This window comes from Mustela erminea, chromosome X, assembly GCF_009829155.1.
Source record: "Mustela erminea isolate mMusErm1 chromosome X, mMusErm1.Pri, whole genome shotgun sequence".
NCBI classification, from domain to species: domain Eukaryota; kingdom Metazoa; phylum Chordata; class Mammalia; order Carnivora; family Mustelidae; genus Mustela; species Mustela erminea.
This window is the reverse complement of record NC_045635.1, coordinates 125983351-126007114: the sequence shown is the minus strand read 5'-3', so window position 1 is coordinate 126007114 and position 23764 is coordinate 125983351. Positions and strand designations below refer to the sequence as shown.

The 23764-nt window shown below is 55.7% G+C and overlaps 2 protein-coding genes across 16 annotated transcripts in view; one reads left to right on the top strand and one right to left on the bottom strand.

Annotated features, from left to right (window-relative positions):
• CD99L2 (CD99 molecule like 2) overlaps positions 1–2933 on the top strand; it is a 91145-nt gene extending 88212 nt beyond the window's left edge. For 5 of the 6 annotated variants that reach the window (XM_032331064.1, XM_032331063.1, XM_032331065.1 and 2 more), the window contains one exon: positions 439–1353. In XM_032331064.1, the coding sequence (XP_032186955.1) occupies positions 439–503 (65 nt within the window). In that variant the 3' untranslated portion in view covers positions 504–1353. Of the gene's footprint in view, positions 1–438; positions 1742–1776 lie in introns of those variants that run through there. The other variant, XM_032331060.1, reaches the window with a different exon arrangement.
• Positions 2934–3949: 1016 nt separating this feature from the next.
• MTMR1 (myotubularin related protein 1) overlaps positions 3950–23764 on the bottom strand; it is a 56869-nt gene continuing 37054 nt past the window's right edge. For 9 of the 10 annotated variants that reach the window (XM_032331049.1, XM_032331050.1, XM_032331054.1 and 6 more), the window contains 6 exons: positions 23557–23742; positions 22960–23166; positions 18699–18791; positions 13633–13746; positions 9846–10022; positions 3950–5448 (listed from right to left, as the gene is read on the bottom strand). In XM_032331049.1, coding sequence (XP_032186940.1) covers positions 5287–5448; positions 9846–10022; positions 13633–13746; positions 18699–18791; positions 22960–23166; positions 23557–23742 — 939 coding nt within the window. In that variant the 3' untranslated portion in view covers positions 3950–5286. The remainder of the gene's footprint in view (positions 5449–9845; positions 10023–13632; positions 13747–18698; positions 18792–22959; positions 23167–23556; positions 23743–23764) is intronic. The other variant, XM_032331057.1, reaches the window with a different exon arrangement.

The following is a 23764-nucleotide window of genomic DNA, read 5'->3' as shown; positions in this document are numbered from 1 at the left end:
AGCCTCGCGCGGAGCGCGCCTGCTTTACCCCCGAGGAAACGGGCCGAACTCTTCCCAGGGGTTGTCTGCCTTCCTCCTGCTCTCCCGGGCCCAGGGTCGCCCTGACTGGGGACAGGGTGGGTGCTGGAGGGGAGGTTGGCCTGGAGGGGCCAAGCTGCCTCAGCTCCTGGACAGAACAGATAGCCTCCTGCGCACTGGGGAGCATGGGGAGGGCTCCCCCACAACGGAGGACCCCCCCCCAGAGGGATGTCTCCCCCCACCACAGAGTGCTCCCTCCCCAACAGAGGTCTCCCCCTCTGACAGGACTCCCCCCACAGCCCCGCTACGGAGGTCTCTCCCCCTCCCCAGGGAGGACTCCCCTCCCCCCAGAGGACTCCCCCCTGATGGAGGACCCCCCCAACAGAGGTCTCCCCGCTGACGGAGCTCTTCTCTCCCCAGTGAAATACTTGACGCTGCAGACGCAGGCTGCCGAGCCGCCGCCCCCCGATGCGCCGCGGATCTGAGGGCCACTGCTCGTGACCAGCTCCTCATTCACCGTGACCCGCGGCTGCCCTGCTGCTTCTCTGACGTCATCGCTTCTCCTTCTAACTCCAGATGAGCTCGGGGGTGTGTGTGTGTGGTGTGTGTGTCGCATCCGAGACCCGGCGGCGGAAAGCCGGCAGCAGCCTCGGAGCCGCGGGGTCACCGCACCCCCTAAAGCCGGCCTGGCCTGGCCTGCATGAGCGGGGACACGTGGACTCTGATGTGGGTCCTGGCAGGGACCTCAGCTAGCGCCTGGTTCGCTTGCAGCCCCTGCAGGGAGCGAATGAGTGAGCGTCAGGTCAACACGCACACACACACACACACAAACACACACACACACAAACCCACAAACACACTCTCCCTCTCACACGCACACCACCAGCTTTCGCACTGCCGGCCTTCCGGAGAGCTGGTGCACGCGGTGGTTTTCCGTTACCGAAGTGCAAGCGTGCATGCGTTGATAGTCCCGTCCTGAGAGCTTAGGAGCCTTCTGGACGAGTAGGAGGCTGTGACCCTGGGGCCCGGTTCGCCTGACTCCACAGGGGCCTGGGGGTGGCCTCCCGGCCGCCATGATTAGCTTTTAGGAACGCGCGTTCCCCTTGCACCCTGTACAGGTGCCTCCTTCGGTAGCAGAAGCTACAGACGTACAGAACAAGTGGCAGAGCCAGAAGCACGCGTGTTTTTTGCTTAAACCTGTATTGGAGGTGGGAGGGGGGATGGGGAAGGGGACGTTTGCTGGGTTTATGAAACACGCCTGGCTCCGGGTGTCTAGAAGGCTGACTCTGCCTGTCGTGTTCAGATACAAAGCCCTTGGGCTGCCACGGTCACTGTGGTAAACACCAGAACCCAGAGACTGGCCCCTCACCTGGCCCGGAGCTGTCCGGTTTGGGCTAGCCGCCCAGAACGTTCTGTCTGGCCCACGTGTGGTCCTGCCCCTGGGCGCTCTGCCATCTGAGGCCGAGCCAAAGTCTAGAGCCACTGTCTACCGATCACCAGTTTGCGGGGCCCAGAAGCACTTCCAGAAGCAGAAGTCAGCGGGAAGCCAGGGTCCCACTGACTTGACCCCACGTCCCCTCTGCGTGGCACCCGGGCTGGGCGTCCGCTAAGCTGGGACGAGGCAAGTCAGGCTTCCGAAGGGAAGGGTCGGAGCTGGAACAGAGCCCGCAGGCTGGAGACTCGTGTTCGCGGCGCTTTGAGGAACCTAGTTGTGTGGTGGGGGGTGGGGGGTGGGTGGTGTCCGCGGCTGCCTTTGAGGGGGTGGGGGGTGTCCGCGGCTGCCCTTGAGCTCCTTCCTGCTGCCGCCGCCCAGATGGGTCCCTTCCCCGGCGGGGGGCTCGGTCCACGCCGCCAGGACCGTGTGTCCGCCGGGCAGGTGTGGAGCACAGACGAGAGCCCTCTGCAAGTTGTCAGCTCGGCCAGGCTGGTCCCTGTCACCAAGGACGGCAAGGACTGATGGCCCCAGCCCTGGCTGGTGCTGGCCGCGCTGAAGGATGGTTGTAGCCATGGACCGTTGCCACCCAGTGTCCTTGGTAACAGGAGCTGGGGGAGGGTCCGGGCAGCCTTGGCAGCTCCTGGGGTGCAGTTGGCTGCCCCCCAAGGTCCCCGGGGCATCTCAAAGGAGGAAAAACCAGGCCACGCTCGTGGGTGGCGAATGACTTCTCCCTGCCACGGGCGGGTTAGAGGAAGCCCACTCACGGTGGCAGCCAGGCTGAGGAGTGACGTGGCCCGTGCGGTGCTCGGCATAGCCGGGCGTGGCAGGGCGGTAGCTAGAACTATGGAGCTAGGAGCCCTGAGGTGGGGCGTGCCCTCGGCCCCCCAGCTGTCCTGCCGAGCTTGACAGGGAGCTCCCGTGGTGGGGGGACCCTGAGCTCCTGCAGCTCTGATGTACATTTTCTCAGTGGTGGGGATCAAAGAGAGCCCTCGGGCTCTGGAGACCGCAGCCCAGCAGCCAGACCTCCTAGTGATGGGACAGGCCGAGGTCCCTCCGCCACCCACTCGCAGAGCGCTGGTCCCGGGGCTGGCGGGCAGGGACGCCTGCAGAAGCCTAGGCTCTTGCACCTCCATCTCTCTGGCTACCGGGCCTGTCCCGGACAATAGGGAAGGTGGAGCAAACCAGAAGGGCCAGTTGAGAATCTCTGGTCTACAGCCGTGCCCCTGGGGGGCCCAGCTGGTGCAGGGAACTCCGCACAGGAGGGAGGGAGCATGGCAGCGGGGGTGGGGGGCACCCTCCTGCGGTGGGACCCAGAGAACAGCGCCAGGCCCGCCCGTGGGGCGCCTGACTGGGAAGTGCTCTGCCCCTTGTCTGAGAAAGAAGTGTTGCCTGATCTCAGAAGCCCTGTACTTTTCTGTGCTTGTGTTTAAATGTGAATTGTGAACTGTCTCGTGTTTGCATTAAAGGAAATGGAACCTAACAGATCGTTGTATTCTGATGGTGTGAAGGGACTTCCTTTGTCAACTGACCCTGGTTTTTTTCCTTAAGGTACCTGTGGTCCACCTTCCTCCCCAAGCCCCCACCTCCCCACCCCCTCCCCCAGCCCAAGGTGTTCTCTCCAGAAGGTTAGAGTTCCTGTGTTTCTTCTGTTGATGAACGGCTGGGATCCGTGTCAGGGCCCCGGAGCTGCAGGGGAACGAGCAGAGGTCTGGGGGTCACCCGAGAGGGCAGAGGCAGGCCTTACACTCCTGATTCCACAGCCCAGTGCTCCTTCATCAACGAAGTCCAGTATTTAGGACGGATTCGGGTTGTGTGCAGTCTTTTGGGTCGAGCACGCCATCGGTTGTGCAGCTGCGCAGAGTGGCCCGTCTGGGGACAAGCGCGCCCTTGTCATCCCCTTACTGCTTGGCCGGCATACCGAGAGCACCTCCGGACCGCTGCGGGGGAGCAGGACGCAGTGGGCATGGGGTTTTCCCCATCGAGGTGGGTGGCCCAGACTCAGTAAAGAAGTTCTTCGTGGCTAGCCAGGGGCTACGCTGTGGCCCTCCCGGCCTTGCTGCTGGGGCCCACAGCTGCAGTGACCTCTGCGTGGAGGGGGACAGGGACCCGAGGCCAGCATTCCTTCTGTAGACTTGCGGTTGGAACTGCAGGGCTTCTCTAAAGTCTGTCCCCTTCCCAAGGTCTGGACAGAGCCCCACGCCTCTGTGGAGCTGCTGTTGACTCCGGTGGCTCCGGCCCTTCCCCCATCAGCATTTTCTTAAGCTTAAGGCTGAGGAGCCTTTTGGATTTTAAAATCCGAGTACTACCCCCCCCCCCATCATTTTGATCAAGACACTGAAGACCTGGTTTCGGGCGTTCAGGATTTAGTAAATGAGTTAAATCGTGTAAAGGCACTTTATGTGTATTAACTATGCTTGGTACATAAAATAACAGGTATGGAGAGTTTAGTCATTTTCCCCAAGGGAAAAATTAGAAAAACTTAAAGAAACAAGACCATGGAGCAAACATATTATTTTAATTACAGATCGAAATACAGTGTATCAGATGGGGCAAATACAATACTGTACCAGTTTTTAAAAATCGGAGCCATGAATGTTTTACATTCTAGTACACTTAAATAAAAGAACTGCTTAGGTAACAACGGTACACTTCAAGTTGTGTTAGAAACGGTTGTGTGCTAGGTACACACACAGGAAAGGGGGCTGTTGTGCTGCCTGTCAGTGGGGCAGGCATGGCTGGGGCTGGCCGGGGAGGGGGCTCCCCGTGGGCAGGGTGGGCGGTAGCACAGGTCCCTGTGGCCCTGCCACCCCTCCCCACCCCTGCCACACCAGCCCGGAAGGGAGCAAGCCAGGGAGCGCGGTGGTGTGTCGCGGAGCAGCAGGGGAGCGGAGCCGGACAGGGGTCTCCGGACAGGAGAAGCCTTGCCGCTGGGCAGCTAAGAGGGGAGGGCGGGCTCACTCGGGTGTGAACAGCAGCGGTGAGGCGCAGCCGCCGGGGAGCAGCCAGACAGACGGCCCTGGGAGGGCCCCCGAGGAGGCCCAGTGCGGGGTCCCGCCATCCCCGGGCGGGGATGGGGGTGGGAACCGCTGCTGCTGTTGCCACCGGGGGGAGCAGCCTCGGAGGCAAGCACCTGTGTCGGGGGCGGGGGTTGGCGGGACCCCGCCGGTCCAGCGACCCTATGCCAACCCCGCTGCAGGTGTACCGCAGGAAGTTGGCTCGAGCCTTGTTTGACAAGGTCTCACCCAGTCCAGTTAAGCAGTAGCCGCCTCAGGGGACTAGTCTAAACATAAAAAAGGACATAGGAAAATAAAGGCCTGTTTCTCTTTTTTAAAAATACCTTCTATGTACACAACAGTAACGGGTGCAGGCAGGCCCAGGCGTGACGAGGGCTGGAGGCCTGGCCACGGCGCTGCGCCTGATGCCACAGTCGGGTCCCAACGCTCGTGGAGCCCCAGCAAAGGGCTGAAAGCAGCCCTGTGGCCGGCGCGGTCTGTAAGGGACTGGGGGGTCCGGAAATGAAGGGCTTACCTCGGAAAGAAACGGGGGGCCCCTTACCCCTACAGCCCGCGCCCACCCCCGGGGCCGCGGCGAGTTGGCCGTCGCAGCAGAGCGCAGACCAGAGGGAAATGGTTCACGAGACAAAGCACTCGATGACAGTGGGAGTGGTCACCTAGCCACACAAACGGTCGCCGGTGGGAAGTGCCATCCAGACTGGGAGGACATCGGGCCTAATTCTAAAAGACAAGATCACGAGCTACCATCCCGTGCCTGAGCCGCCGAGTGGGAGGTCCTGGCCGGCGGGAGTCACCACGAGTGCTGGCCTCGGGCGCCCCTCAGACGGAGGTGTGGACGGGGGTGACCGAGTGGGACGGCGAGGAGCCCCGCTCGGATGAGGACGAGGCGCGCGTGGCCACCTCCCGCTGCAGGTCCTCCACGCGCTTCTGCAGCTCCGCCTTGATGGCCAGCAGCTCCTTGAGATTCTGGTGGATGGGCATCTGGGGACAGAGAGACGGCTGCGGTCAGGGGCCCTTCTCGGCCCTACTCGGCACCTGCTCTCCCTCAGCTAGCAAGCCCAGAGATCCAAGGTCCCACTTCTCCCTCAGGAGGCTCCTGGGCTGGCGTGAGGCACACCAGGGAGGAATGTCACCATGGTGGGGGCTCTCCTGGCCTTGCCGTCTTGCCTCCCCTTGTCCCCAAGCCAGTCTGCACAAAGCAGCTATAGGCCTGGGTTCTGAGCCTCAGCCAGGCTATGTGATGCCCACCCAGCAGCCTCCAGTGGCTTCTTTCTGCTGCCCTGACCTTGGCCTCACAACCCCATGGTCTGACCCCAGCCAACCTCTACTCCCCTCTCCCCAGGTCCTGCCTCTCTGCCACTCCTGCATTCCAGAATCTTCTAGGATTTGACCGATGCCAGGCCCGCGCTGTCCCTTCCGGCTGCGGCACTAACCCCAACCCTTTGCTTCCTCCCTCTAAACTCTGAGCTCCTGCATCGCGGCTGCCGCTGGCGGTCAGCGCTACTAGACGGAGGGCAGGAAAGAGACAGACGGACAGCCGATGGGGGGGTGAAAAGAGGCAGGGAAAGAACCAGCAAAGAACAAGCTCCGGCCTTCATCAAGCCGTAGGAAGAAGGGGAGGGACAACGATGTGAGTCTGACGCCAGTGACGCCCCCAAAGAAGGGAAACTTACCTTATTTGCTACTAATCCCAGAGGCCACCATTAGGTAAGGTCTTGGGGACTATCTGTATTATTTTCCTGTTTGCAGGGGATCACTTTATTCTAAGGGAATCAGACGAGGGAACCTTCTGCAGCAGCGGTCCTGGAGAGGGGCAGCCCATGTAGGGGAGTGCCCAGGGCCTGAGATGCTCATGCCCAGGGCCTGAGATGCTCATCGGACATCTCCGGGCAGCCTTTCCTCCGAGGCCACTTATATAAATCCAAAGCCTGCTTGTTTGAGGAAATGGCCCTGGCCAGCTAGGGGCCTCGGCCAGTGGGTCCCATGTCCGCCACAAGACAGAAGGGCCCCAAAGGAAACTAGAATGCTGCTCGGCCCTCCTTCCACCTGGCAGTCAGTCTAGACCCTCCTCCTCAGACCAAAGGGGCCAAATGGGCTAGTCATCTGCCTTCCCCGCCCCCCAGTCCTGCGCACATAGCGCTGCTGGACGGAGCTGCCCGACACACCGTGCAGCAGCCCAGCCTGCCCACCTTTCTGGCCTTCAGTGCCCCCAAGGCCCAGCCTGCTCCCCCGCTGGCCACACTCGGGACAACACATGGGTAGCCCACGGCCCACCTTCCAGCTCTCCCTTCTGTAGAGCACGGCACACGAAGAGCTCCTGTCCCACAAGGTCTCAGCATGGAGCCACTGCCGGAGAGGGGACAGGACCCCGACCCTTGCATGAGCGCAGGCCAGGCGGTGAGAACGGGCCAAGCCACGGCTCCCGTATCCTACCAAGGTCCGTGTGGACAGCACCCAGAGGCCTGCCAGAGATCTCGACGTAGAGCAGCGAGGTCCGCGGCTCCCGCTTCTGTCACGGTCCTTGCGGCGGGCGAGAGGACGGGCTGGCAGGCCTTCAGAGGCCCGCAGTCCGCGAGCGCGGGGAGCTCGCGCTGCGGGAGGAAGAGCTCGGGCCCGGGGGACGCCCTTGGCTTCTCTGCTGAAGTTTCAGAAATCCTACCTGCCATCTGTCCTCTGTGTCGCCCAGAATACTATTTGCTAATTCTGTGATTTAAATAAAGGGACTTTCTCGTACACTCTACCCCAGAGCCCGTCTTCCTGGTTGCTACGACACACGAAAGCGAATGGCCCGGGGAGAAAAAGCAAGGTGCCCCAGCAGGACAGGGAAGCGTGGCAGCTGAGGAGGTGCTGCCCAGCTGATGCTGGCTTGCATTCCTGAGTCAAAGGGACTCCAGTGACTAGAAAGAGGGGCTTAAGGGTCCCCTGGGGCTGGCATATCCGAAGCAGCTGAGGTCAGGAAGGAGTGTGTTTTGGAAGTGGCCGGAAAAGGGCAGGTTAGGCCTGTTCTCGCACTTCTGTGGTGGTGAGTCACCGCAGAAGCTGCTGACGGGACTGGTGACACCCCGCTCATTGAGGTTCCTGGGCCCGCCGTTCGCTCTCACATGTGGTTCTCGTTTGGGGGATGAGTCCATCTAATGTAACAAGTAGTTGTTAGTCCGGGGAAAGCCCTTGCAGAGTACAGAGCGTGAGAGAGGAGAAATCAGCTGTCACCACAGCCTGATGAAGGTAAACCGGAGCTTGGATGAGGGGACAGTGGGGACAGACAGCTGGAGCCATCGGGCGGCCCTGGGAGGTCAGCCCTGGGCACCGTGGGCTGTTGTACGAGCAACTTCAGCTGCGTGACCAGGGAATGGTGAGTTGCGGGGGGGTGGGTCACTCTGAGGAGGGAAGGGGACAGGATGTGGGGACCATGCTTGTGAGTCGCGGACCCCGTGGCACTAACAGGATGGACGCCCTTCAGCAGAACGTTTGGAGCTCGGTCCCGACAGCTCACTGCCCACAAAGGCAAAAACCTGTACTGCCCAAGAACTTGACTTCTGGGGACCATTAGCTCCCACGGAGAACAGAAAAGAGACTACGGCCCTCCCGCTTCAGATGGTCCTCAACGAAGAAAACATTTTCCAACTCATAGAAGTTAGCACTAAACCAAGAATCCATTTGGAGGCTAGAAATGTGCTCTGGCCACGTTGGCCATGAGGTCCCCTGTGCGCCGCCCCGGGCTGTCACTGTCTCAGCAGCAGCGAACGGCCCGGTCCCCGGGTGAGAAGTCGGCCCGGTGCGCGCGGACAGCGGGGGCCTCGCCACGGTGCGCGGAGGCAGGTTTCGGGCTGGGGAGCGCTGCCCAGAGCAGGTTCTCAGAGCCCCGGCCGCCGGCGCGGTGAGAAGCTGGGGCGGCGGAAGCCTTTCCAGAGTCGGGGGCTGACAGCCCCGTGTGGGGACATGGAGGCCCCGGAGCGGGAGGAAGAGCGGGGAGCGCGAGGCCCGGGGCCGGCCCCGGCCGCGACGGAAAGACGAGTGCGGCCGCGCGGGCCCCGCTCCCGAGCTCTGGAAAAGCGTCCTGAGGGGTCGGAGCGGGCAGAGCGGAGCAGGGGCTCTGGAGGAAGACGGGGCTTGGCCAGCTGTAGTGTCGCCGACCGACACGCCGCAGGAAAGAGGGAAGAAGAGGCAAGAAATGAGCAGGGGAGAGGCGGGAGGGGCAGCCGGCCGCTCGCTGGGCCGGAACCGGGGCTGAGGCGACAGTGACGGAGGCGCCCGTCAGGGAGGGAAGGGGACCGACGAGAGGGTCGCTCCGAGGTTCAAGGACCAGGATCGGCAAGTGAGATGAGCTGCTGGGTCTCCTGCGCGCGGCGTGGGGCCCGGGCTCGCCGCGGTTCGCCGGCCGCCCGCCCCGTGCGCCGAAGCGCCAGCCCCGCTGGCACAGGGCGCGGCCGTGCTCGCCGGAGACCAGGCCGCGGCGCGCGCTCGTCCTCAGCAGGGGGCACCGGGCCGCGGCCACGCACGTGCAGGGGAGACAACAGGACGACGCGGGGAGGAAACCTCCACAAGCCGCGGAGGGAGGCCCGGAACACACTCGTCCGCGGCGGCCCTCACCAGGAAGCAGCCCGTCGGCACCCCGGTCTCCAGGACCCCGAGCCCGCGCGTCTCCCCGGCGGGAGCGCCCCCGCCCGTGCTCCCCGAGACGGCGGCCCTAGCGCCCCGGGACCCGGCCGTGCGCGGGGACGGCGGGGACGCGGAGGGCGGCCAGGGGCCGAGGAGGACGCTGAGCGGAAAGGCGCGCGCAGCTGCGCCCGAGAGCGGCGACGACAGCGGACAAGGCCCCGGAAGCCGCCGCTGGCAGACGGCCGCGAGCCCCGACAGACGTCAGACTTGAACCTCGCAGAGAGTCCCCTGGCCACGGAGGGGGGCCGCCTCCATCGGCAGCCCCGGGAGCGCCCAGGCTCGGGGAGGCGCCCGGGGAGCCCGAGCCGGCGACGCCCGCGCACCACGGCCGAGCGCCGGTCCTGCCGGCCGCTGTTCGGAGATGTGCGGCCTCGGAAGGACCGGCGGGCGGACGAGCGCGCTGCGGACCCCCGCCCTGCCCCTTCAGCGCGCGCCCTCTTCCTACCGGAGTCTGCACATGAGCCGAGCCCGGGAAAGCCCGAGGGCGAAACGCAGTAGCCGCTGCTGCCTTTAGCAGAGGACAGAGGTGCCAAGATTTTTAATCTAGCAAACAGCTTCAGGGTTGGTGTGTGAAAAGAAAATGCTAGAACATGAACGCACAGGATTAAAACCTGAGAGGCGAGGGCAGAAGGAGCGTACGCTAATACCCAGCATGCCCGCATTTCTACACTGGTATCTCTGCTTAGAAAGACACACTTTTGCAAAGAAGAAAAAGCTACCTGAGGCCGCATTCGTGGGTTCCAGCGCACATAGTAGTTTACCCATAGTTCCAAGTGACTCAGACTAGCAACGGGATACAAGACGTGGTTTTCATAATTCACAAAGAAAGGATTAGAAAATTCTTCAAGCTGGCTATTGACATAGGACCATAAAGATATAGTCTTCGTATATACATCCTGAAAAACAAAAAAGGAATACATTGAAATAAATTCAACTTTTTTTCAGATCCTTGAGATTTTGCATTATGGAGACAAAAGGCCTTGGATAAAAGGAGTTCAAAGCCTGAAATTTCAGTTACAGAACATTTGCTAAGCCCCACCCCCCATCCCTTACGCTTCAGCATCACCTCGTGCCAGGGACAGCAGGGAAACATACAGTGGTTCCTGTCCTGACAAAATGCATTGCTGAGTTAGGTGACATCTGGCGACCATATCTGTGTGAAGGCAAGATGAGAACTTTCTAACAAGCACGGGATGATGGTGCCCGTCCATAACAAACACAGTCTTTATTTCCAGTTTGCAGTTTTGCTTTTGTGACTGGGGTAGAATTCACAGATAAGACTGCTTTCCCTGGAAAATCATGCCTATCCGGGGTGAAAACACTCCGGGGTGGCAGGCGGGTGAAGCCTCCCACCGAGAAGCACATGCCCGCTTGAGAAATGTGGAACTACCCACGCCGCTCCCGTGAGTGGGACGCTGGAACCCACAGGCTGGGCAGGACAGGTCGTTGTTAGACACGGACCAAGCACAGTGACAAAGTCAAAATTAGAAAACTGTAAAGCCGGCTGACTCCCACAAGCTAGACACAGAGAATTCCATCAGGACCTTTTCCTATTTTATACTCTGTGTTTCTAAGAGAAACACCAGCGAGAATTCAAGGGGCTCTGAAGAGCTACAATCATCAACACAGGCGGTGCCAGCCCGGGAAGGACAGACACGCGCATCAACAGCGGGAAGATGATACAGAAACGAGCCCTCAGTTAGGCAGTCCCCGATTTCCAAGCTGGGCACCAAGAGCCTTTGGTTTGGGGGAGAGAGTCTTCTCAACAAACGGCTGGCAAAAGAATGAATTTGGACCCGTACCATACACTGCACGCAAAAAGAACTGAAACACAGGTCACAGGCCTCAATGGAAGGGCTGAAACTATAAAACTCAGAAGAAAACATGGGCTCAACTCTTCACGACCTCAGGTTGAATAATGGCTTCCTGGATAGGACCCCAAAAGCACAGGCAATGAAAGGAAACAGACAAGTTGGGATTCAGGAAAATTAGACTTGTTTTAAATGAGACCATCAAAAAAGTGAAGAGACAATGCACAGAGTGGGTGACAATTTTTGAAAATCATTTATCTGATAAGGGACTCGCATGTATCCCGAGTTCTAAGGAAGTCTTCTGATTCAGTGATGAAGGCAGCCCAACTGCAAACGGGCGGGGGTCTGAGCGAAAGTTGTCCACAGGAGCTATGCGGAAGGCCAAGACGCACGTGGAAACGTGCTCGCACTGCCATCACTTGCCAGGGAATGTACCCCAGAACAAAAAAAGACACAAGCATCTGCGAAGAAGTGCGAAAAGAGGCCCCTTCGACCTTGCTGGTAAGATACTGACTCTGGAAGAACAGTCTGCGGTTCTTCAAAAGGTTAAACACGCAGTTCCCATGTGACTGGGCAACTGCACTTCCGGTTCCGAAGGGGGGGGGGAGCGACACGTGTCCAAACAAAATCCACACGTTCAAGTGTCCGCAGCATATCAGCGCACTCGTCAGTGGCCAGAGCGGCGACGGCCGTGAAGTCCGCCGGTGACCAACCGCAGCCGCAGCTCAGGGCCTCTCCCTAGTGTGGAATGTCGCTCAGACAAAAGAAAGGCACAGAGTTCAGGCACCTGCGAAGCACGGACCTGGACGACATGACGCCACTCATGGAGGACAAATGTTCGCTTCCACTCACGCGGGGTGTCTGCCATCGGTTAATCCGCAGGGACTGAAGGCAGATCGCGGCTGCCAGGGACAGGGGGAGTGAGGAACGGGGAGTGACTGCTCACGGGCCGGGCTCTCTCTTTGGGGTGATGAAAAGTCTAAGGGGTTTATGAACTGAGGTGGTGGTGGCTGCGCATTCTGAATACACCGAAAACCACTTTAAAAGGGTGAGTTGTACGTAAGTCATAGATCAAGAGCGCTGATTTTTTAAAATATACTTTGTCAAAAAAAAAAAAAAAAAAGACCACCGGGGTTTAAATTCTACATGTGAACAATCTGTTGATTTTCAAAAAATAGCTTTATTGAGATACGAGTCACATCCCATAAAATTCACTCTAAAACTTCTAACTTTTTTTCAAGAGGTTAACAGGGCCCTATCACCTGGGCCGGTAGGAATGTGGACCTTATCCCGCCCACAATGGAAGCCACAGGTTGCTGGAGGTCAGAAATGAAGGGAGCGAAGTTCATTTCCAGGCAGTGGCCTTAGTCCACCATGAACTAAGCTGTGGGGCAGTGACAAGTGGCCAGACTAAGAATCTCTTCAGGGAGCCTGGGTGGCTCAGTCGGTTGAAAGTCGGACCCTTGATTTCAGCTGAGGTCATGATTTTGGCTCAACCGTCAAGGCAGAGTCTGCCTGTCCCTCTCCTGCTCTCTCATAAGTAAATACAGTCTTTTTTTTTTTTTTTTAAAGACTCTCTTGTGGCCGCTGGGGGAGGGACGAGGCAAATGCTAAGGCGTCTTGAGGAGCAAAGCTGCCCTCTAGGGAGATGCAGGGGAGCGGCAGCACAATGGGACAGACAGTGACCGAGAGAGAACAGAGTTTGGCGCAGGAGGAACACTGAACTGGGTCCAGGCAAGCTCCCGGGTGACAGAAGGGCTAAAGGGAGGAGACTGGGTGGGGTGTGGACATGGAACGAGGGGGCGACAGCTGTGGGGAGGCTGTAGAGGGAGGTGGGTGCTGGCGACCGACTATTTTCTCCAAAATTCGATAATGTTCTGATGTGCTTATTAGTCTACAGGTGGTGGCCCTTTTCTGTTAACCAGAAGACACTCTAAGCTGCCTTTTCCCAATGCATCCTCGTGATCGTTTCTTTCATTTATCTCAAAATGAGGAGGAAAGGGGCACCTGGGTGATGCAGTCAGCCGAGCACCAATAACTGGTTTCAGGTCAGTTCGTGGGATCAAGCCTGCCTTCGGGCTCTGCTCTCAGTGCAGAATCTGCTTGGGGTTCTCTCTCCCTCTCCCACTGCCCCTCGAGCTCATGCTCTCATGCTCACTCTCTCTCAAATAAATCAATCTTTAAATTTAAAAAAAAACAACTTAGGAGGAAAGAGGGGAAATGGAACTCTGAGAAGCTCGGCCGGACGGAAAAGGAAGTCTGGCTCGCTACCTAGCAGGAAGTTCCGGGGTCAACCACAGACTTCAACCATCCTAGGCCTCTGCGTACCTGTCACCCTGATGGAACGGACAGTGAAGAGCAGAATCACATCATTTTGGAGTCAGTGTGGTAGAAAGTACACGAACTTGGGGTTTAGGGGTCCAAGGTCTAGAACTGACTGTACAAAACCTTAAGAGTCCTCAGACAGTTGTGGGCTTGCTTCCCAGCCCCCATAAAGGAAGGGGCCTGTGTCCGACCACATGGAAGATCAGACACACGTGCTGGGGCATCTCATGCAACCCCCCATTTATACACAGCAGCAGGGCCAGACCCAGGTCCCCTCTCCACCCAGTACCCCCCCTTCCACAGTGGCACTTAATGGGAAAGGCCCCTGAACCCTGGGCAGCAACAGACAGGATGGCGTGCACTTACTGACCTCTTTGAACCGCTGCTGTTCACAGTTGCACAAAAAAGTCCCGAAGAGACAGCTATATAGATGGTCCAAAATCGTGATCAAGAACAGCTCATTAAACTCGAATGCCGATGGAAACTTCAATGGAAAGAGAAGTAAGGTTTAAAGTTCAATTTCTACAACACAGTGGTAGGAATTTTCGGTGAAAGCTAAAGTACAATTTGGAATACAGTTGAAGGTTAATGGAGTGCCTGGGTGGCTCAGTGGATTAAGCCGCTGCCTTCGGCTCAGGTCATGATCTCAGTGTCCTGGGATCGAGCCCCGCATCTGGCTCTTTGCTCAGCAGGGAGCCTGCTTCTCTCTCTCTCTCTCTCTCTGTCTGACTCTCTGCCTACTTGTGATCTCTCTCTCTCTCTGTCAAATAAATAAATAAAATCTTAAAAAAAAAAAAAAAACTGAGCCATGTCGGATTTCAGTTCCTACAGCTTCCGGGCCAGGCCCACGGAGACGGCGCTAGAACACCTGCAGCTGGGCGAAGAGCCCGCAGCCGCCCTTCTGCAGAAGCGAGGAGAGAGCGGGACAGAGCGCACCGAGCTGCTGTTCACACACCCTGGCAGCAGGCGGCCCGGGACTGTGCCGGCCCGCCCAGACGGGAAACAGACAAAGCCAGTTCGACTACGGTCCCAGCTTTCTGCCTGGCACTACGTTTGGAGTCCGAGAAGGGAGAGGGGTTCCCAGGCACAGCAGGTACCAAAAGGGATTCAAGAAAGAACGGAAAGCCTATTATCTAGTAAAGAAATAACTCGTGATTAAAAACCTTCCCACAGAGACAACTCCACGAACATACACCCCCCAAACCCTTACCAACATCTGAACAAACTGACAACCACAACATGATCCGGTGGGGTTCAGCTCGGGAATGCAAGGCTGGCTTAACGTTTGAAGATCAATGTTAAAAACGTTAAAAATGTTAAAAAATAGTAATCACTGTAATTCACCACATTAACAGCATAAGAAAATCACATAATCATTTCAATTATTGGTTTAGGTAATTCTCAATGGGTTCTTTGCAGAATTCCAACAAGGACTTTACCATTGCCGGGAGGTTCTAACCTGGCATTTAGTAGCCGTAAGGAGATGGTCTCGAAATGACAGTAATGATTAATGATGGCAACAAAGCTCCTGGGCAGGCGACGGTGGGGCGCCTCCCACGTGCCAGTGCCCCAGCGAAGTACCCAAGGCGGCAAAGGCCGCTGGAACCACCCAGCAGAGCTTTAAGTACATCTTCTTCAAAGTATGAAACTGTTTGCATACTCTCATGACTCATCCTGCCCTCTCTAGAGAGACAACCACGGTCACCGATGGCCGTATTACTTTCCCAGGCTCGGGATAAGCTTCCCAAAGAGAAAAAAACGGTCCATCCAGGACCGTCCAAACTCCCCCTGCAATCGCTCTCTTCCGCCGTGCGGACTTCTGCTCAGACGGGATGCAGGGGGGCCTCTCTCCGTCTTACGGACCGTTCCCGCAGAAACACAACTCTCTTCTGGGGAGCCCCCTCAGAATGCCACTTCTTCAGAAACCTCTGGAAACTCACCATGGTGGTGGTTCTTAGATGAACTACATCAACTAAATCTGGCTGAAATGCTGATAATAGCTACTAATGAATCCTCTCTCAGGGCCTTGAACTTGCAAATCCACCAGTGGCCTCACATTCCAAATGGCTATCCTTTAAACGGCCAAGCACATCATGTCTACTTTTCCCAGCATTCTTCTATGCAGTTTAGTTACACTCTAGTTAAGAAATTATTGGCACCACAAAATTTATGAATGTTAAGCAAATATATAACATTTATGTACACTGAAGCTTTATCAAATCAAGGATAGAAATGGAAGATCTAGGTTTTATTTTCATTTAAATTACACATTTCCTAACAGGACAGCAAAGCTTCTATGGACACATTCCTAAAGTCAAATGAGTCTTTACTGCGAACTCTGAGCCTGCCTGCTCCTGGGAGCTGGGCTGGGCATGTTCTAGCAGCCCCGACTCTAAGCCTTATTCTGGCCAAGTGGATCCCAGCGCCGGTAGGTCTAGGTCAGGCGGGGCTTGGCCTCTGCCTGTCAGCACTCCCGGAACCAGGACACAAGAGCTGCACCTTCAGATGCTCGCCGGGACTGCTGGTCCCGTTCAAATGCCGTTGCGGCCTCACGCTCAGCCCAGGAAATGCTTCATTAGAGGAAGCAGCAACAGCTAGAGTAATAGGAATAGAAGATTAAGTCTTGTGATTCGCAATTTCTGTTGGCCTCTTCTCCTGGAAACTATACCATCTACCTAAAAAGTATGGGCTCAAAAACTCTAGAAATCCACAACGAAATTCTGCACATCTTGAGGAACAAAAATATGAACCACTACTGAACCTACTCAAAAGGGCAGAGTCTATTAAACTACGGTTATTGTAGAATGTTTGAGACTCTTTTCTGAAGAGCTGCTCAATTCCTTTCCCTTAGATCCTTGTCTATCAATTTGTGCACACAGCCTAGTTCACGTTATCCCGAGATTTTGAACGATTTAATGCGGATTTAGCTTACTTGATTTAGCAGTAGGCAACCTCCAAATAAATTAATCTCATTACATTAATGCATCTTTCCTAACAAGCTACATGTCGCATCCACTTGTAACTTAACTGATAGACTGAGCGGTGCTCTTTCTGCTTCTATTGCATTAACCATGTTGTTTTAGGAGACGTTAATTATACACGTTTCATGGACAGGAGCTGAAAGGCATCTGAAATCTAATCTAAACCCCTTGTCCTTTTTTCCCCTTAAAATCCAATAAACAGCACAAAAATGATCTAGATTAAACACGAAAATAGGGACAAAACAGTATGAGGAATGGAAAGCAGTTGTGGGTATGACACGCGCGTATGCGTGCACTTAGCATTTGGGAGGAAGGAGCTACTTCACATCAACAAAAGTAGTGCTTATCCCCTCAGAAACATCATTTTGTGTATGTGTTCAACCTTGTTACACAATTTTTCTAAAATGCATTTTATACTTTTTTGTTTTAACCTGAATGTAACCATCATTTAATTTTGTTATTGGCTGAGTTAATACAAACAGCAAGAAGTTCACGGTGCTACATAACAGTATGACCCCTGGCCAGCCTCCACGCTTTCTGAGTGTGTGTTCACTGCCATCCGTCACTCATCCCACCGGTGCCCACCTCTGAAACGCCCCTCCACCCCCACCAGCCCTCCAACTGGCTGCTCTGAATCGTGTGTGACCTGGTGCCTGGAAAACACGAGAGCCCCATCAGTCTGGGGAAGCTGGGCCTAAAAGTAAGAGGAAGGTCTAAGTCCCAAGGATTCTGGGAGGTCTCCGCTAGCTGATCAGAACTCAACCCCGCCCCCCTTTTTTCTTATTTCTGAAAGCATGCCTGCTCGCTCTAGATCCTTGGTACTGAGATCCATGAGGCATGCGTCTTAGTAATACCCCCACACCCAGAGCCACCCGCCCTCCAGTGTCAGCAGCTCTGGGCAGGCCTGAGAATTTTCATCTCTACGTGCCCAGGGGAAGCTGAGGCTACCGGCCCCGGGACTGCGGCAGGATGGGGCCTGTCGTATGGAGGCTGGTCTTCTGCCTCACTGGCACCTCAGAATGCACACAGGGAATGTTCCAGAATGACATATATCCGGGCTTCTCCCTCGGCCCACAGGAGGAAGGGTGTGCAAGGAAGGGGGCCCAAGCATGTGCACCTTTAAAAGTTTCCAGGCGCTGACAGTGTCCACAGAGATACAGTGAGGCGGGGGTCCCCCAGATGGCTCCTGAGCACTTGCTGCTGGAAGAGGTCTGGGCCGAGAGGCAGTGGGGCGGCAGTGCACCAAAGTGGGCTCAGCCTCTCTCCTGCCCACTGCCGCCCCCCACCACTAAGAGTGGTGCACGGTCAGGGATTTCACAGATAGTCGTACATCTGACTTCCCGGGCTTAGAAAGCAGAGATCCTTTGAAAAGATCCTGGGGTGATGGTAATAATGTGGTCAGGAGGCTGTCGTGAGCGCCACGGCTGCTGATAGGCTGTCGTGAGCGCCACGGCTGCTGATAGGCTGTCGTGAGTGCCATGGCTGCTGACAGAGGCACTAGAGGTCGCCAGCAGTCTTCCAGCTGGCCTCTTCCCCTGACTAAGGCAGCCAAGGCCAGACCGGGCCAGGAGGAAGGACAGCACCCAGGCCAGGGCTCTCCACCCTCTGACTCTGTCCCTGTACAGGCTCTGGGGCGACTGCCTGTTTTTTGTTCTCTCCGTCTAGGTCTCTAGGTGACCGTCTCTCTCTGTACCTGTGTGTGTGGCTCTGTGCGGCTCTCTCTCTCTCTGCCTCATTCTCTCCGCCGCTCTGTATGCCACTTTGTCCCTGCCGCTCTGGCTTGATCTCCTATCCTGAGGATAAGACCCTAAACTTGGGCTCAGGTGTTAGGAGACCAGGGAATAAACAGCATAGGCCTCAGGGACTGCTTTAAACTGAAACCATGGAGGCCCAATACACTTAGGGAAGGGGGAACCCCTGCGTGGCCACCTTGCATACTGGGGCCCTGTGCACCGGGGTTTGGAAACTAAGCACCAGTAACCTCCTACCCACCTCTGCTTCCCGGACATTCCCTGCCCTCGGCGGCACTGCCGCGGGGCCATGGGGGCCCAGGCCAGGCACGCAGACTCCTGGGTTCCCAGGGCTGGCATCCCCCCCGTGCTGTCAGTTCTGTCACATCCCTGTTTCAAACACTTGGCCTGCTCAGCAGGGGACTGTGCCTCTTCACCCAGACAGAAAGGGAGCACAAGCAGCAGAATGGCAGAAGCAAGGCCTTGGTCGGCAGAGCTGGTGGACAGAAGACTGACAAAAGCATTTGCACAAGAACAGGAACTTTTGGTGAGAAATGATAGTCTCTAATTTTCTGCTTATACTTCTAAGTGAATTAGAATCAAACCGAGTTAAATAACAGAAGGGGTCCTATTTTTACACACATACACGTGTGTTCATTTTGAACGAACATAAATATTTATCTAATCTTCAATTTTCAGTCAGAAATATACTTGAAATTTCTTACCTGTCTTGTCATCTGCCAAACACAATCAATGAACTGAAGAAATATGGGGGACCGGTCAGCATCTGCGTGGTTGTCGTTGCCGTGGCCCACTCTCTGAGAACAAATGAGAGGTTAAGCATGTGAACGCATGCCACAGTGCTCTCAAAAAGTCACCTAAAGTTGCCTAGTGGCAAGCATTAGGTGTCATCTCTAGGTCCCAAGACCTAACAGGAAACACAACTTCAGGGTACTGTACTGTTATGTGTTGACTTTTATAATTTCACTTTAAAATAGTGGAGATCAAGAAGTTATAAGCAAGTGGCCAGTAAACGTTTCAGTCCCAATGCTAGGGTCAGGCCAGGCCACAGCACCAAGTGCACAGTGTCAATGTAGGACTACGGATTAGCCGCTCAGAAAGCACATTAGGGTGGCCATTTCCTCCACAGGTGGAAAAACAGGTCTTCCCAGTTTTCCGAAATGTCAGGAAATCTGAGAATCAAATAATAATCTATACATTTTAACCAATTCTACAGGACTCAGAGAGCCCCCCAAATCCCACACTTGAAATGGTAAGGGGGAGTCCTTGCTCAAGGCAGCCCATTTCTGAGACATACTTGATAGTCAACAGTGCGTTTCACACCTTTCAGTGTTGTAGAGCTACTCATGGATTCCTGATAAAAGAACTTCAAAAACAAACATGACAAAACATTGGAAACGTCACGTTAAAAAGCAGTTCGAGAGCGAGCATTCGAAGAGAAGGCTCAAATACTCTGGTGACGAAGCAAAAGGATGAGAAGGAGACATTCCAAAGATACAATGCAACTACTACATAGAAAGCACGAGAAGTACTGGGTCTAGGAAACTGCCAGCAGGAGAGACATAGAAACGAGGAAATCCAGACCTCACAGTTACAGTAGTTGGGTCTTACTGGTTTTCAATTGTGGTGAAACACACAGAACATCAAATGGGCCACCTTAACCAGTTTGTGCACATGGCTCAGTGGGATCAAGTACGCTCAGTGCGGGGAGCCAACCCACCGTCCATCTTTCCAATCTGAAACTCTTCCCCGTTCACTCCATGTCTCCCCACCCTGCCGCCACCGTGTACTTTCTGTCCCTGTGCATGTGACTGCTCTTGTTCCCTCTTATAAGTGGACTCCTACAGTATCTGTCCTCTTGTGACTGGCTTCTTTCACTCAGCAGAAGGTCCTCAAGGTTCATCTGTATTGTAGAATGTGTCAGAAATTCCTTCCCTCTTTGAGCTGAGTGACACATCCATTGTATGGACAGACCACATTCTGTGTACACGTTCATCTGTCGATGGACACCGGGGCTGCTCCTACCTCTGGGCTCCTATGAACCACACTGCTTGTACGCATGGGTGTGCAAGTATCTGAGTCTGTTTTCACTTCTTTTGGGTGTATCCCCAGAAGCAAAATTGCCGGGTCACAGGGTAGCTCTATTTTTATTTGTTTGAGGAACTGCCCTACTGTTTTCCACAGCAGCTGCAGAAGTGGCCTTATCTCTGCACTTCCCCTTTACAAGATAATCTGTAGAACCTGCTCTTCAGTGTTGAAGGCACCTTGGGAATGGTTTTGCATGGCTGCTCGCAATTTAAGATTCATTCTTTTAACAGCTGCTCACTGAATTCCTCTGGTGTACGCAAGGCATCTTGCCTGGCCCTTGGGAGTTTGGGGACATGTGCTGCTGTCCCACAGAGGCCATACTCTTGGCTACACACATGAGATACTAAGACAAATGAGACACGGTACCCGGGCTGAACAAATAATTCACTTGCAGTGTAGTCGTGGGAGAAAGACCTGTAAACACCAAAGGCACTGAAACGTGCCCAGGGCTTCCAAGTCTGGAATGGGTATGGCGGGGCCGCAACCGAACAAGAGCCAACCTCGGGTGGGCAGAGGGAGCAGGGAAGGCAAATGCCGCGAGTCACAGTCTCAGCAGGTCTCATTTCAGATAAACCTTCACGGACAGAGGGAGGTACCTGCTTCCCAGCTGGCCAGGGCTGCACCGCAGTAGAAGCAGTGGGAGCATGGCAGGGCATACCAACAGCACCAGAGGCATCTGGGCATGAGGCAAGGGAGGGAGGCGAGACAAGGCTGGAAAGGTGGACTAGGCCAGATGACCGAGGGCCTCAAATGCTGAGTTGAGGAGTTTGCCCACAACCGCATGGGCCACAGGAAAGCTCAGAGGGTTCTGTGCAGCATGAGATCTGCGTCTTGGAACGCTCCGTCTGGCCGCAGTGAGGACACTGGATTGGAAGGGGCGGGTGACAGAGAAACTAGTTAGGAGGCTGCCAGCACAGCCCCAAGGGAGATGGGCAGGCCGGAATGAAGGGGGCATGAGTGGCACTGAGACAGATTTGAACGTGTTTAAAGACGTGGGACCAGTCGAGATCACTACTCCGGTGTTAAGCACAGAGAAGAGGAGCACTCTGCCGACGGGGCCCTGGGGCGCCCCAACACGAAGAGGTCGGGGAGAGAGGGAGGACCAGGAGATAGGAGGGAATTCAAAAGGCTGTGCAGATCTAGAAGCCAAGGGAAGCAAGTTTCCAGAAATAGGGAAGGAGCGACAGCATCAAGTGCTCAGGCCAAATAAGAGAAGGCTTGACTGGGACTGGCGGCTGGGGTGTGCGGTTTCAGGCCCGGGTGGGTGTCGGGAGGAGGAAGCCTGGCCCAAGTGAGCACAGGGCAGCTGTCGTGAAGGGAGCAGCTCTCTGGGGGGAAGCAGAGTCAAGGGAAAGCAGGTTTCCAGGTGGGATAAAGAACGGCACGTTTCTACGGCCGGTGGGACCCATCTAGGCGAGAGGGGGATGGAGGCGGGTCAGAGGCAGGATGAAGGGACGAGGCCGCACAACGCTCCACCTCCAAGAAGGGCATCGAGGTGCGGAGAGGGAAGGGGCAGGGTGCGGGGGCGGCTCGGACAACGGCCCCTGAAGGGCATGTGGCTCACAGGCTCTCCTCACGGCCAATGTACTCGGGACCCCCATGGTGGGAGCCACGGAAGCGCCCCCACACGCACAGCCCGTCCTCCTGCTCTGAGCGGGTCTGAATGAGGCACAGTTAAGATGAAGCCCCAGTGGCGCAATGACTGGGAAAGAGCAGGAACGAACAGCCATTCAGACTAAACGCAAATGGCAGCCCAAGAATGGCCACCAGGCGACCCAGCGATCCCACTCCTAGGAGTGTCCCCAGTGTGAAGGCGGCCATCGCAGGCTGAACTGTGTACTGCCCCAATCCCTACACTGGAGCCGTGACCCCCCTGGGCCTCAGAATTGGACTGTATTTGGAGATGGGGTCTATGAGAGGTGATTAGAAGAAGATGGGAGGCTGGGCCCTACTCCAGCCTGACCGGTGTCCTTTTAAGGAGAAGCAATTCGAACGCGAGAGGCACCAGCAAGGTGCACCCAGAGAAAAGGCCGTGTGAGCACAGGGGGAGAAGGCGGCCACGCACGAGCCGAGAAGACACGGTTCAGGACAGACCAACCCGGCCAGCACCTGGATCCTGGACGTCCAGGCTCCGGAACCGGGAGACTATACGTTGTTACTGGCTAAGCTCCTCGGTTTGTGGTAGTCCGCGTGGCAAAAGCTACCAACGTTCACAGCAGCGTTAGTCACAAGAGCCAACTGGTGGGAATAATCCAAGTGTCCACCAACAGGAATGGATAAGCAAAGGGAATACTGGTCAGGTATGAAAAGGAACTAAGTTTTTATATATGCTACGTAATGGATAAACCTTAAAAACTGTGTTTAGAGAAATAAGCCAGTCACAGAAAGACAAATGCTATGATTCCATTTACAGGAGGCACCTAGAACAGGCAACTTGAGAAAGACAGAAAGTGGCTGTCAGGGGCTGGCGGAGGGGGAGATGAGGAAGGACTACTTAATGGGTACAGGCTTTCCTTTCGGGGGCCGAAGAAATGTTCTGGAACTAGACAGAACTGGTGCTGGTACAACACTGTGAATGCACTAAATGTCACCGAACTATATGCCTTAAGATGGTTAATTCTGTTATATGAATTTTACCTTATTTATTTAAAAAAGAAATATATCTACACTAAAAAAATTGTTGAAAAAAAAAAAGAGTGCCCTACCAAAATCATATCATGCTGAGGTCCACGGAATTCTATTACGGTGATTCAGGTCTGACACAGAGCAGAAAACGCGCACGCGCGCGTGTGTGTGTGTGTGCGTGTTGTATGTGACACACACATGCATAGGCTAGAACAAACCAAGTCAGGAATTGACCTCACGGTCTCAGCTTACCAGCGCAAACCTATGCCCGAAGCTTATCCACTCCTTTTCTACGAGCGCCTCGAAGCCTTTAATGGTGCGGTAGTAGCTGTCCAGCATCAGCATGGCCAGGGACGTCAGCTGCGCGGTCCGGTCCCAGCCGTCGCTGCAGTGCACCAGCACCGACGTTTTCCCAGACTCGATCTTATCGGCGATCCTTACGGCCCCAGCAAGAAGCATCTTCGGGAAAGAAGGCACGTTAGAGCAGGCAACGTTTAATTTCTAGGACAGCAAAAACAGTTCTGTGGCGAATGTTAGAAGTTCAGGTCAATGAACCAAACAATGCAATCCAGTGAGGCGACGCAGAGACATCAGCGCTGGGGGCGGGGACACCTTACACCAAGGAAAATGACCACGGCAAGTGCACTCGCTTACTATAGGGCCACAAAGTACGTTCTAAACCGGACTGAGGCAAGCAGTATCCCTCGACAGAGACCACAGTCTGAATGCTGCCTACACCGCAAAGCTGTGCTTCTGCACAGTACTGGGAAACCGCGCGGACGCACAGACCTACGGCAGGTGCGCAGGAGATCTGGACCGGGAAGCGAGCCGAGGACCAGCCCTCCTCACCCGTATATACTCCAGCCAGTGCGTCCCGTCCACGCTGGAGAGCCACCGCGCCTCATCAATGGAAGGGTACACGATCTCCTTCAGTTTGCGCAGGGACTCTCTCATCACGTGGATGTTGTGGATCTCCAAGAACACCAGCTCCGCATTGGGGTAAGCGCTTTCACTTTCGTACCCTCCGCCCTTGGCCTGTGAGGAACAAAACACATAC